This window comes from Mercurialis annua, linkage group LG7 (genome assembly GCF_937616625.2).
Source record: "Mercurialis annua linkage group LG7, ddMerAnnu1.2, whole genome shotgun sequence".
In the NCBI taxonomy this organism is placed as follows: Eukaryota; Viridiplantae; Streptophyta; class Magnoliopsida; order Malpighiales; family Euphorbiaceae; genus Mercurialis; species Mercurialis annua.
In genome coordinates, this window is record NC_065576.1 from 48053144 (window position 1) to 48067114 (window position 13971).

The 13971-nt window shown below is 28.6% G+C and overlaps 1 protein-coding gene and 1 long non-coding RNA gene across 2 annotated transcripts; both read right to left on the reverse strand.

The window, feature by feature from the left end:
• Nucleotides 1–1055: 1055 nt before the first annotated feature.
• On the reverse strand, nt 1056–3036 carry LOC126654684 (mitotic spindle checkpoint protein MAD2). Its single transcript, XM_050348619.2, has 7 exons — nt 2738–3036; nt 2622–2637; nt 2389–2519; nt 2133–2253; nt 1938–2041; nt 1360–1481; nt 1056–1271 (listed from the first exon to the last, which is right to left on the reverse strand). Exons 1-7 carry the CDS (start codon nt 2808–2810, stop codon nt 1215–1217), a joined length of 624 nt encoding a protein of 207 aa, XP_050204576.1. The 5' UTR covers nt 2811–3036; the 3' UTR covers nt 1056–1214.
• Nucleotides 3037–6495: 3459 nt separating this feature from the next.
• Nucleotides 6496–7323, reverse strand: LOC126656486 (uncharacterized). Its single transcript, XR_007633249.1, has 3 exons — nt 7033–7323; nt 6753–6808; nt 6496–6668 (listed from the first exon to the last, which is right to left on the reverse strand). It is a non-coding gene; the product is annotated as an uncharacterized LOC126656486 (long non-coding RNA).
• Between the last annotated feature and the right edge of the window lie 6648 nt (nt 7324–13971).

The window sequence follows — 13971 nt, forward strand, 5'->3', positions numbered from 1 at the left end:
TTAATAATATTTTTAATTGATTTTTATTTTATTTAAAAAAAATTAACTTTTAAATTTTTAAGAAATATGGTTTTATTGTTGAAATTTAAACATTGAGGACTATTTAGAATATGAATTAAAATATAAATTATCGATTTGAACTTTTTTATAGTGAAAAAGGGTTAATTTAATATTTTTAGGGTGCAATTGAAAATGAAAGGTGAGAATTTGGATAAAATTGGAGATTTTGAAAGGTGAGGGTGCAAACGAAGAGGGGTTGAAAGATGGGGGGCTTTTCAGGGGATTAGCCTAAATAAAAAAGTAAAATAGTTTAACTTTTTTGGCCTAATTACTTAAAAAACCCCCACCTTGAAATAATTTTTCGTTTATACCATGACCTAGGAAAAAGTTCATTTGTACCTTTTTTTTGATTTTTCGTTTTCAATTGTACCCCAAAATTTTATTTTTTGACAATTTAATTAATTATAGGATGAAAATATTAAAAATAATTAAATAGAAGGGTTATATCATCTTTTTTCTATTTGAAAAAATACAAATAAGTTAAAAAATGAAGGATTATTTTAAGCTTTTTCTAGATAAAAAAAAGTTCAATTTAGTGCTTTAGGGTAGAGTTGAAAACAAAAAATCAAAAAAAGGGTACAAATGAATTTTTTCCTAGGTCATGGTATAAACGAAAAAATATTATAAGGTGGAGGTTTTTTAAGTAATTAAGCCAACCTTTTTTAATAAATAGACTTTTGGCTACAATTGAATTAATAAATTAAAATTGACCTTTTTGAACAGGTGATCTATTAATGAAAAAAAAGTTGATCTACATTTTAATTTGATCTGCTTTACTTTGATCTGCATTTCGATGAATATCAGTCCGTTTTATGGTATTTGGTTTTAATTGAAACGTTATTAGCAATATAAAAATGTTAAAATTGACGATATTAAAATATTGGATTAGAGTTGATAAGGTTTTTTTAGATGATTTAGGCCTTATATTTAAATACTTTCACTGTAAAGGGAGTTCTCGAATCCAAATTTAAGTACAAAACAAGCAAAGCTACACATGAATCTGCAAATCTTCATTCCCATTTAAGCAAAACATGAGGATTACACACCACAAAAACACACTGATTTTTGATCCTTTTTTACATCCATACAACAAATAAAATGTGAATAAAAGATTCACAACAACAACACGTGACCAGAGTCGAGCTCTAGCTTTTCTACTGCTCGTCCCATTCATCATTCTTGTATGAAACCAGAGTGTCAACCTTGTGTATCTGCAGTCACAAATTAAACCATACTGATTAATGGTTCTCATCTTACTTCGAATAAATGGTTTGTGTACATTTTTATTTAAGTAATTACCTTGGTATCAAAGGAATGCAATTTCACCATTTGTGGATTGTTAATTAGTTTTGGATCACTCTCAATCCAAGTGAACGGAACTGCTACATCTGTATCCGTGTACGCTAACACATCAAATACACCTGAAAATCATACGGCAGAAAGGAACATTATCAAGAAATTATCAAACCACGACAGTTTGGCGGAGTTTTAATAGAAATGTTGGAACAGAAAATGGCGAAACACTTTTTTTACAATAAAAGAATATAAATACAAGTTTGACAGAGTTTCAACACTGTCTGAAAATGAACGGCAAAATGCAGAACTCCACATATTTCAGTGCAACATAGGTACTAAGTAAAGTATAAAGTTAGCAGATTTTCAACATTGTCTGAAAATGAAAATGAAACGCTAAAATGTAGCACTCCACAAATTAGTTGTGCAACATAGCTACTAAGTATAATATTTATGTTAAACGGCAGCTTGTGGAACATTTAACATTAAGGAAAACAAAAATGAAATGCCGAAACGTTTAACTTTAACAAACTTTCGTGCAACATAGGTAGTCATGAAAGAAACGTCAGATAGCTATAGCTTACAAGGTTCATCGAGACATGGCAAGTAAGTAATACTAGAAGCGATCTGACGCATAATTGCCTGTATTTCCCTCATTATTTCCTTATCACTCTTTTCTCTGGACACCCTGAAATCACAACATCCAATAATTAAACCCCAAAAATTAAATCAAACAATACAAAAACACCCTCAAATCACTCAAAAAATGTAACTATTACCCTTTCTCCACGACCTCATTATCAGTTTCAATGCTGAAGTTCCATCTCTCCAGAACCTCTTCAGTGGCCTTGCTCATTATCACGAGAACAATTCTTTGCAATTTTCCAGCTTCTAGCCACTCTTTTAACAAAATTCAAGCATGCAAATTTCAGTTTCTTTGTTCAAAATAACAATTGAGAGTGATTTTTTCCCGTTCATTCATAAAAAATTCTCGCTAACCAAACAATCCTAATAAAAGACCGGATTATAACTTACCCGATAACTGCGCATTCAAGTTAGCGATAAAGGATTTAACACCTTCATCTTGAGTAAGCAACATTGGTAACCCATATTTCTTCACCTTCACAAAACTCTCTTCCGGATAAACCCCGCGATTGTATAATATACTAAAAACCACCAACAATTCATCATTAATAGCAAAAATACAATCTTTTTTTACAAAGCAGCAAAATTGATCATTAAATCAAAAACCCAACATAGAATTTTACCTGTTTGCTGCATAACCTGTTAAAAAACAGAAAAAAGAATCATTAAAACTCAATTTTTTCACCAAAACCCTAAAAAAAATCAAGAACCGAATTAAAAGAATTGTAACTCGGCATACCGAAAAATTCACTGACAATAGCTGCAGAACCACGTAGAGTGATGATGTCTTTAGCAACGGTTTTAGATGCCATTACAATTTTTTTTAATCGTAAACCCTAATGTAAAATATTAGGCAATTGGAATTGATTTTGATGGGGATTAAATTGTTAACACAGTGAGGGAAAAAAATGAAATGGATTTATCCGGATTTGGGATTTAATTGGAGCAATTTGGGAAAGAAATATTACTTTTTAGGGTTTGTAATGATGAACTCTTGGGAGGGCAAAATTTGCAACGGCTAGTTTTTGTAGTGTGGCTCTGGTGGCCAACGGTAATATGTTGTTTGAATTGCGGTTCTAACGGTTATGTGGAAATGGGACCGACTGGCTTTGGGCTGCCGTTTGGCTCTTAGACGGGTGTCGTTTTATAACCAAGTTGGACTCTACTGAAAAATTAGAATGGAAATAAGTAAATGAGTTTTTTTTTAATTTATAAATAATATGTTTGGTTAAATTAATAAAGAATTATATTATATTTTAATTTAAAATTATATTGCAATATCATTGTATACTTGGAATGCAATATTGCAATATATCGTCATTAATAAAATGTGAATATATATAGTACTTTTTTTATTCTTAATTGGTAGTCTGATTCTTACATTTAGAAGTTTATATAGAGAAATATTATTCTTAACTGAATTATTGATAGTCAATTACATCAAATTTTAAAATTTAATAATAACATTAATCATTGATTTTGATAATATCAATATTAAATTAATTTTACATATATCTCAAGAGTTATTTAAAATCATAAATTTAATGAATGTATCATAGAATATTGAATATAAATCACCTACTAAATAAGAATAGGTCTAATGTCTTAAAAACCCCCGACCTTTTAGCCCCTTTTGCAATCATACCCTGACGTTGAAAATTTGTCAATTTTACCCTATTTTGCATTTCTGTGTTTCAATTGTACCCTGAAAAATTAAATTAACATCTTTTGCGTTTGGAAATTTGTTTAAAACATTCTCCATGTCTCGCATATATTAATTGTATATTTTTAAAATTTATTTAAATTTAGTTAAATTAATTAAGAATTTAAATTACTGTTAATTTGATTATGGTTTTTAGTTAGTTTTTAAAAATAAAGAACTTATTTGTACTTTTTTGAATAAAAAAGAATTTAATTTCATGTTTAGACTTAATTAATTGAATGATTTCATCATTTAAGTAAAAAAATTAACAAAAATTAAAATATTGGGGTACAATTGAAAACGAAAAATTCAAAAATGGGTAAAATTGACCAATTTTCAACGTCGGGGTGGAATTGAAAAAAAGTTTAAAGATGAGGGGTTTTTGAGTGATTAGACCATGAGAATATTATAATTAAACAAGCTTATCAATTTCAGATGGAAATAATATATACTATATTTTGGTATATAAAATGTTGCAATTGCATCACTCACTTCATGCAATCCCATCCAATGCAAGTATAAAAATAGAGGAATTTACAATTCATATGTTTTTTTTTCTATGAATACAATTTTTTTATATATGTTTTTATCCCATTCAAAAGCATTTTTTTCATAAATAAAAACTATACTTTTATAAACACTACAAATATATATATTTTTGGAAAAATTCCATAAAATATGGTTTTGAACTTTTAGTTTTGGTGAAATAAAGGCTGGGCTTCGAACTTTTCAAGCGATGGGCTGTAAATATGACAGTGAGCCGACTCACTATTTATTTTCAGGACTATTGTGGTTGAAAATTGATATCCTTATTTTTTTTTTCATTCTAATTTCAATTTACTAAAGATTAGAAAATTCATAAATTATAAAATGTACAATAGAATCAGATAACATAAAAGACAGGAAAATGATTTTAAAAAAATACAAAAATAATTGAAAATAATCGGTGATTAAAGGTCAGAGGCGGCGAGAATACACATTTGGTTCAAATCGACTAATACAAATTAAAATTTTATTTATTTCAAACCGAGTCGAACTGAATTTATGAAGAAAAAAAAATTTAAATTGAACCGAAGCACTTTTTTTTCTTTCAGAAATCAAGAAATTGGCATGCATGAGCATGAATCTTAAAGCTGCAAACAGTACAATGATTGGTAGAGATTTGGTGTTATTGTGGTCTTCTCACTATACTGTACACTTCTTGCTTTCCTTTTTGTACATTTCTTTCCTTGTTAGCATATTTTGAACAAAGAATCATTTTACCCCCTCAACTTAGTAAAAATATATTTAAAACGTCAAAATTAATAAAATGGGATCACTTTTACTCTGAACTTGGCAAAATCGGTACTAAAACCCTCCTCCCCACTCTCACCTAAGAAAGTGAGATACAATCTTCTGTTTTTTAAAGTGATTTTTTAATAGAAAAAGGTTTAAAATGGTCCTCATTTTTTTAAAACATTTTAAATTAATACCTAATAATTAAAAAAAAACAATTTAATCTCTTTAATTTATAATTTTATGTAATAACTTAACCCCCAGATTTTATATATATGACAAATTAACCTTCATATTTTATATATATAAAAAATTAACTTCCAAATTAAATTTTTAACAAAAATATTAAAATTTTAATTTTTTAACAAAAAAAATTATTTTTTTAAAGTCTAAACAGATCCATGGGTCTTGATGAACAGACCCAGGTGGGTCTGTTCATCGCGCTCCTCGTCAAAAAGAGGAGCGGATCCGCTCCTCGTCAAAAAGAGGAGCGGAGCTGCTGCTCCTCCTCTGAGAAGAGGAGCAACAGCTCCCTTCTGTGACGAGGAGGTTCCTCCTGCTCCTCGCCAAAGCTAAAAAAAAATTTAAAATATTTATAAAAAAGTTTTAAAAAAGCCCTTAAATTATTTAGGGTTTAATTGTGATTAATTAATATTTTATTAAGATTAATTAGAGTAAATGATGATTAATTAGAAACTCACTTTCCATTTAAAGTGCCACGTCAGCATAGGGTTGTTTTTGTACCGGTTTTGTCAAATTTAGAGTAAAAGTGATCCGGTTTTTCTATTTTGAACGTTTTTGATACTTTGTGTAAAGTTGGGGGGAAAATGATCCTTTGTTCGCAAATTTTTTATTAATCCAATTACTACAGTTAATTCGATTATGCCAATAAAAAAATCAATTCGGTTATGATTTTTTTTTAAATAAGTTAACCAACTATTTTATATGTTTTATTTAATTTTAACTAATATATTTAATTTTTATTAGTCTGACTAAACTAACCGACTAATTTAATATATTTAATTTCTATTTTTCTATTTTGATTAATTTTGTAATTAGAAGTAACAATTCAACCAGATATTTCCTATGTTTTCTCAGTAAAGAAACATTAAAAAAGTTACAAAAAAAACAAAATAAATTAGTCTTTAGTTATATATATATTAAATTAATTTATAAAAAGTGAAGACAAATTCGATTCGATTAATACAAAAAAATTATGAATTAAAATTGAGGTTAACCATATTCATATCATAAAAGAGTCAATTCATTTATGATACAACTTAATCGGTCATATCAGATTGACATGTGAATCTAGGGGTGAGCACGGTTCGGTTCGGTTCGGTTCGGTGTGCACACCCCCTGAACCAAATCGAACCACCCCTATAGATATGAAAACCAAATTTCAATGATTCGGTTTGCGGTACTTTCGGTTCGGTGAACTGAAATATCGGTTTTTTTCGGTTTGGTTCGGTCGGTTCACCGATTCAAAAACAAAACACAATAATTTTCAGTATCAGATCTAAACAAAGAAATTTAAAACTTTAAATATAGATATGATAAAATTACATCAACTGTTTTTCATTTATTCATTTACATTATCATCAATGTATCTTAAATTAAAACGTAAAAACAAATAAAAATAAAAAATGTTCTTCACTTTGGCTCATCTTTATCCTATCCATGTATAGTAGACCTGAAAAATTAAGAATTACATAAACATAGTCAGTATCTTAACATAAATTTTTGTATTGACAATAAGGGAATAAACCAAACAAACCTTATTATCATGAACAAAGATCTGTTCAAAAGCCAAAATATAGTAAGCTGATTGTCCTGAAAAAATTAAAATCAGAAAATCAGAAATAAAAACGAAAAATAACAATAAATTAACCAGATTGTGATGAAAATAGCCTTTAAAATTCCAGAAAATAAAACAAAAATTCAACTCAAGATCTAGGACATTAATAAAATATCAGAATAATAAAAAAACAAATATTAGGTAAAAAATAAAGAAATAATCGAAGATGAATTAAAATGTTAGATCTCCATATAATTACCTTGAAATATAATTAGGGTTTGGTTACCACACGGTGGAGACGCTCGTGGCCGTTGATGGAAGCAAGCGTGGTAGACGGTTGTGGCCGTAGAAGCAGAGACAATTTACGGTGGTAGTGTTTGTGGGTTTTTCTATATAATTTGATGAGGGATAGAGGAGAATTTTAAGGTTTTTTATTTGATTTAGATTAGATAAAGAAGATAGATGGAGGAGATGAGGAAAGGAAATAAGAAAAAGGGGAAATGGGTAAAGGATTTGGCAGGAGAGGAGAGTGGAGGCGGCAGTAATGTGAAAATTAGGGTTTTTGATTGTAAAGAATATTTATATAGTGTAGTGTATAAATGACTAAAATAGCCTTTTTTATTTATTTCGGTTTTTTCGGTTCGGTTCGGTGACCGAACCTTATTACCAAACCGAAACCGAAAACCGCAATTTTTAGAAATTTTAAACCAAATCAAACCATTTTAACCATATATTTTCTCGGTTCGGGTTTTTTGGTTCGGTTTGACTCGGTTTTTTGGTTTGGTTCGGTTATTGCTCACCCCTATGTGAATCCATTTCTAACATGATTTAAAATATCATGTCTTATAAGGCCCTTTTCTGATGCGGGTTTCGAACCGTACTCATGTATACAACTGTTTAAAATTTAGAGTCAGAGTTTATCTCCTGCAAGAGATTTACACAGTTCGAGTAGGAATCAATGTGAATGTGGAAACAATTTAAAGGTGTCATCTCACAGTTGAGTCTCTTCAAGAGACCTTATGGACTCTATAGCAACCGGAAAAATAAATTATCCATAAATGCGTCAAATGTGTCGTGATTGTTTTACTTATATTCAACTATTCAAATAAATAAGTTAAGCATATCATATTAATATGATCTATATTTTATCCATTTAAATAAATAAATTAAAAGTGTTGTTTTAATATAACGTATATTTAACCTATTTATAATAAAGGATTTAAGAAAATTATATGAATTGTATTGTTATGGCTCATAATTAATCTACCAAATTAAGTGGATCACGCAAATCAACACATATTATTCATTCACTTTTTATATAATATTTGCATTAACACGGTTATTAATTAAATGGGTTATGTTCGTATTGATTTGAAAAGTATTATTGAAATGGATCAATGTTTGTATTCATTTTGAAACCCTAAAAGTGTATTTTTGAGACGGTGAATGTGCACTTGTCTTTTTAATTGTTTGGTCTTCTATGGACTTATTGTGCAGCCATTTGATACATTTGTGGCAACTCAAGGAACCATCAAAGAAGGTAAGTAGGTAGTGGTTATTGGACAATTTTGCATAGTGGTCCTCAATCTTATCCTTTATCATTCCTCCAACCATTATATACTTAAACTCAATATAATATCTACATATTTTCAAATGATAAAAATGATAACGTTTTCAGAAAGAATATTTAATATATTTTTTAAGCGTAAATAATGCGAGGCGAGTCGAGATACAAACAACATTTGACTTATAACTATTTTAAACTTAAATGAAAAATACTTATCTATATCATTATCAACTTATGAGTTTATAATAGGGTTAATTCCTAAAAAAATCACGAACTTTACACGAACTTTCATTTTAATCATGACCTTTAAAAGTTGCCATTTAAAGGCACGAACTTTCATTTTGTTTCAAATCTATCATTTCAATGTATTTTTGTTTACTAAATTCTTCAATAAATCATTAATGAAAGACCCAAATTATAAATCGACATTCAATCGTATTATCTTTTAGTTATAGTATATAGGATTAGGAATTTTTGGTTCGTTAAAATACATCGGATTTTACTTTGGCGATAGATTTGAAACAAAATGAAAGTTCGTGCCTTTAAATGACAATTTTTAAAGTTCATGATTAAAATGAAACTTCGTGTAAAATTCGTGATTTTTTTAGAAATTAACCCTTTATAATATATTCACATTTATTTTACTAAATGTAGAGATGTGTTATTCAAACTTAAAAAAAATCTATTTTCAATTATTCTCTCCGTTATAATTGTTTTAAAAATTTATATAAATGGATAGTTTCTCTAAAACCTCAATATGTTTTTTTTTATGAATAGCCTTAATTTTAATATTATTGAAGTGTGGGAGGATGCATAAGAGAATAGAGTAAATGTGGTCCTTTACATATATACACTACAAAGGTTTAACAAAATGTATGAATGAAAACTTCCAAAGTCTTCTAATTATTTCTTGTAGCGCTATTAGTGTTGTCATATTGCTTCATCCATTTCCTCATATTTTTAACACTTTGATGTCAATTTCCTTTAGAATCATGCTACCATCAACTTCACTTATTTTCTTTGATAATATAAATATTTTTATAATTCAATGAGAATTTTCTTTGATAATATAAATATCTTATATAATTCAATGAGAAGGAAGAATCGAACCAAAAATTTATGCATCAAATTATAATACTTTATCTACGAAAAAATGTTATTATAGTTTACTTTCGTAAATGAAGCTTTCTTAACTTTAAAACTAGGAATAGCACAGTATTATAACCGGAGCAAACCCAATTTATTCATATAAAGTAATACGAACAATATTTAAATTTTATAAATGTCTTAATTTTGTGCATGAATTTTTATTTTCAAACTAATATTTAGTTTTTAAAAAGCATATCAAATTAGTGATTATATTTATTTTTGATCACGAGACCACTCACAAGGAAGATAATAAATTTTAAATTTACAAATACAATTTGCAATTTTGATTATAAGTGTATAGTTTGCATATATAGAGAAATTTAAATAAAAACTATTCTTTATCTTTTCAGTACACTTATGATAAAAAACGGTTAAAAACTATCGGTTGCTATATTTAAAAAAAAACTAATATAAAATAGTTACAAGAATTGACATATTGAAATAGTCTCTTAAAAAAGTTTGTACATCATAAATGTTTTCTTTTGGAGAATTGAACAAATTACTTTCAAACGTTTTTACTATTTGAATTCTAGTTCATCCGTGATATTTATCCAGTTTTTGTTTGATTTTTAATTCGAAGATACCCGGTGCCCATTTTGTTGATCGTACTAAGTTTTTGTTAACATATAGTATGTTATTTGTAATTGGAAAACCATGAATATATAATATTTTGCATGCTTTAAATGAGCCACCATATTAGATTAGAGGCATCCCATAAAACAAAAGGAGAGTCAAACTTCATTCAAAAAAAAAAAAAGAGAGAGTCAAACACAACATAGTAACATGAACGCTTTGCCTTTTAGGTGTCATCTGGCCACATTCACCATTATCAAATATGGAGATTAGATCTCATAATATTTATTTGTTTCACCCTTTTTTTTTTTGTTACAAACAAAGAGGCAAAAGTCTAGAACACACCAGCAAGGATCACTATGCTCATAGGTAACCCCTTGAATATTATGGATTAACCATAAAATAAGACTATTCGGAGAGGACTCATGCTACTGAATATCCAAAATATTGTCTGGAATCAACAAAGCGAGACAGTCAGCAGCCATATTAGCCTCCCTATAGACATGCGAGATGTGAACTTCCCAGTCCTGCTTCATAAGCCCGTGAATAGCAGCAAGCAAATTCGAGTAACCCGCTGCTTAAGTGTTCCCTTTGATCTTTTCAACCACCAGATAATTATCAATTTCAATGAAGACTTTCGTCGCATTCAAACGAAGACCAAGCAGCAGACCATAATAAACTCCCCCGAACTACGCTCCAATGACTGAATCATTGCCAATTCCAGTCATGAAGCTGCCCAACCAATTATCAGAACCATCACGCGCTAGACCACCTGCTTTCGCTATATGAGTCGTAGAGTTATAAGAACCATCAGTATTGATTTTAATCCACCCAATATTCAGTTTAGACCAGCAAATAGAGATGATTTTGTAATTGTGTAAATGACTCATCTGGGTTTTGCTATGCTCATTAGCCAGAGTAATGTAGTGAAGCATCTTATCAACTTCCTTTATCGCAGCCACCATAGAGATATTATTCCCATAAAAAATAAACCGATTTATCCATTTCCAAATGACCCAAAGCACAGTTCCAAAAACACGGCTCCAATCAGGATTGTCGTTGCCATTGAACTTCCCCAAAAAATTCTGCTCAAGCCGGCTATAATAGTTCATTGCAAAGAACATGTTTCTTCTCTCAGGGATGACATACTTAAACCAAATCCAACGAGAAAAAGCACAGTCCCTCAGCATATGACAGCAGGTTTCCATCTCAACCTTACAACGAGCAAATTATTTAAGATTCATTTGGTTCAACATTATTAAAAGAGCAAATTATTTTAAGGCCTCTTGCATTTATCATAATTTGGTATCCCTTATTTGAAAATACCAAAAAAAATGGGAGAGAGTGTGAAATAAAAGAATGATTGATGAGAAATTCTTATATATTAGTATATGCTAATCAGATTCTCCGTAAATATACTCAATAATAGAACAGACAATTAGAATGTAATGAGTCTAGGTTAACAATTTAAAAATTCAATTTTTTTGATTTCTTTTTTCTACATCTCGAATTTCATTCTATTTTTAGTTTCAATTTTAATTGTATCTATTTTTTTTATTAAATGTCATATAAATTTACCCACTATACATATTTTTAAATTTATCTCAAGTATATACACTAACTGTGTTGTTTCAAATTGATATATCAGCTCATAATAAGATATAATTTTCTAAGGCGATACTCATTCGTGCTGAGGTGGATGTCATTTTAGCAAACCAGTATATAATATTTTATGAATTATAATTAAATAAAAAAAATTATATGTAATTGGCGAACCTATATAATATTATCTCTAAAAAGTGTATAGACGGCGAAAAATAAAATAAAAGTTTAATTTTAATATAACAGCAAATTACTTTAATTATGGCCAAATTTAGATTCTAATGAATTTTTTTATGGAGATACTTAACGTTATAAAAAATTAACATCGGACCCTCCAAAGTTAAAATGTCACATTATCCTTAAGTGACTGGGCAACTCAGAGCTTATGTATTAGGTTTAACAGCTCACAGTGACTAAAAAAACATGTGGTATTTTAGGTTTTAAGAGTCTGATTAATAGAAAATAATAAATTTAAAACCACCAATGTTTGGTCCAATATGTATATTTAGCCTTTAATTATTATTGATATTTTATACATTGCACACTCTCCTTACGTCAAAGACTATGCCAAAAGGGTAAGATTAGGATGAGAAGACATTAAAGCAAGATGCATGTATGGCAAAAAGGAACAAAGAGATGATATTAGAGAAGTAATTAGTAAATAGCCCATCAAAATTGAAGACAATTGGGGGGCATGTGAAAATCATTTACTAATTATTATTATTATTAGAAGACAAAACTTCAAGTATCTTTATTGATTAATCTTTATGGATTAGGTGTCTTTACTTTAATTATAAAACAAAACTTGACGAGACCATGATTAAGAGGAGCCATTTGAATAGTAAGGCATTATTCTGTTAAGATTGTGAAATTATTATTTTTTGTTTTTTCAATGATAGAAAAATATAAAGAATATCATATATGCTTCCTAAAAGAATATCCATATGGTTATTTTATATATCTCAATAAATATTTTTATTAGTTTTTTCAATTTTTTAAATAAGAATTTTACATAGTCTATTTTTTTATTTTTAGGATAAATTCTCCTTCTGAATATAATATACTTGTAAAGTTGTATGATAATTAATGTGAGCAGATGATCAATTAAACTGAAATAATTGATTTATCGTATTTATTTTAATTTTATGAGAATTTTGATTATCATTTAAATAACTCAGACTGAAATAAGCTGGTTAAATACAAATAAATTTAATGAATTCAATTAATTTAACAAGTTTGATCAATAAAATAATTTAGTTCAGTTATAGTTAAAAAAATTAAATTTAGTTAACTGAGTTAGTTGAATATTTTATATGTTGTTCATCTATTATATATTTTTAGTTGGGGGTTCGACCCCCAATTCTTTCAGACACATCGTCTGATTAAAAATGTCTAATATTTATAATTAATTTCCGTTAATTTTTGCTAACAATTAGGATAGGTCTATTTTTTTAAAAAAAAAATCAAGACACAATCTAACCTAAATCTGCAATATGGATCCACAAGAAGAGCACACTCTTATAGGAGTCTTCCACAAGTCGACTCCTTGCCTACGTGTGCTTTTGATTAGTAATAAAATTCTTCATTAGCAGACATTTTAAAGGTTGATTAATGTTAATCTAAAGTGGCCCCCCACTGAAGGGGCGGTCAGGATTTAATAATAAAATACCAAGTTTTATGGAATTGTGGGTTGGTGGGCCAAAACGACAAAGCAGGATGTATAAAGCAAATATTCCACCTGTTAAGGATAATGGACTTATCACATCAAAGATTCTCAATTGCACATGTAATTTGAATCATTTGCAGGCACATACCATACAAATACAAAAGGTTTAATTTATTGTTGCATAAATACTTAATATTTAATAATTTTAAATAAAACACCTCCGTTATGTAATTTTTTCGGTATAAGTCCTAGCGTTTTCTTGAACAATATTTATGGTTTTATGTGATTTGTTTTCTTAAATCTCTCAAATTTTTAGTGATCGTTCAATCATCATAGTCAATTTCTTATAAATCTAAAATTTTGAAAGTTTTTTTTATCTAATTTCTATGAACTCCATTGACAAAAATGATTGGAAATACTATTTCACCGGATCAAACGGGTCGAATGTGTGGCCGATTAATCAGAAATAAAGACAAATTGAAGTACCCGCTCCAACAGAACTTTTGCTTCTTGTTCGATCAACTTATGCATAATCTAGTCTAGATTTGTTCCTCCAATTTTCTTATTACTTATATCTTGCGATGTTTGTTGTATTTTTTTCGTTCAACAGTTGAAACTCATATATTAATCATGTTATATGA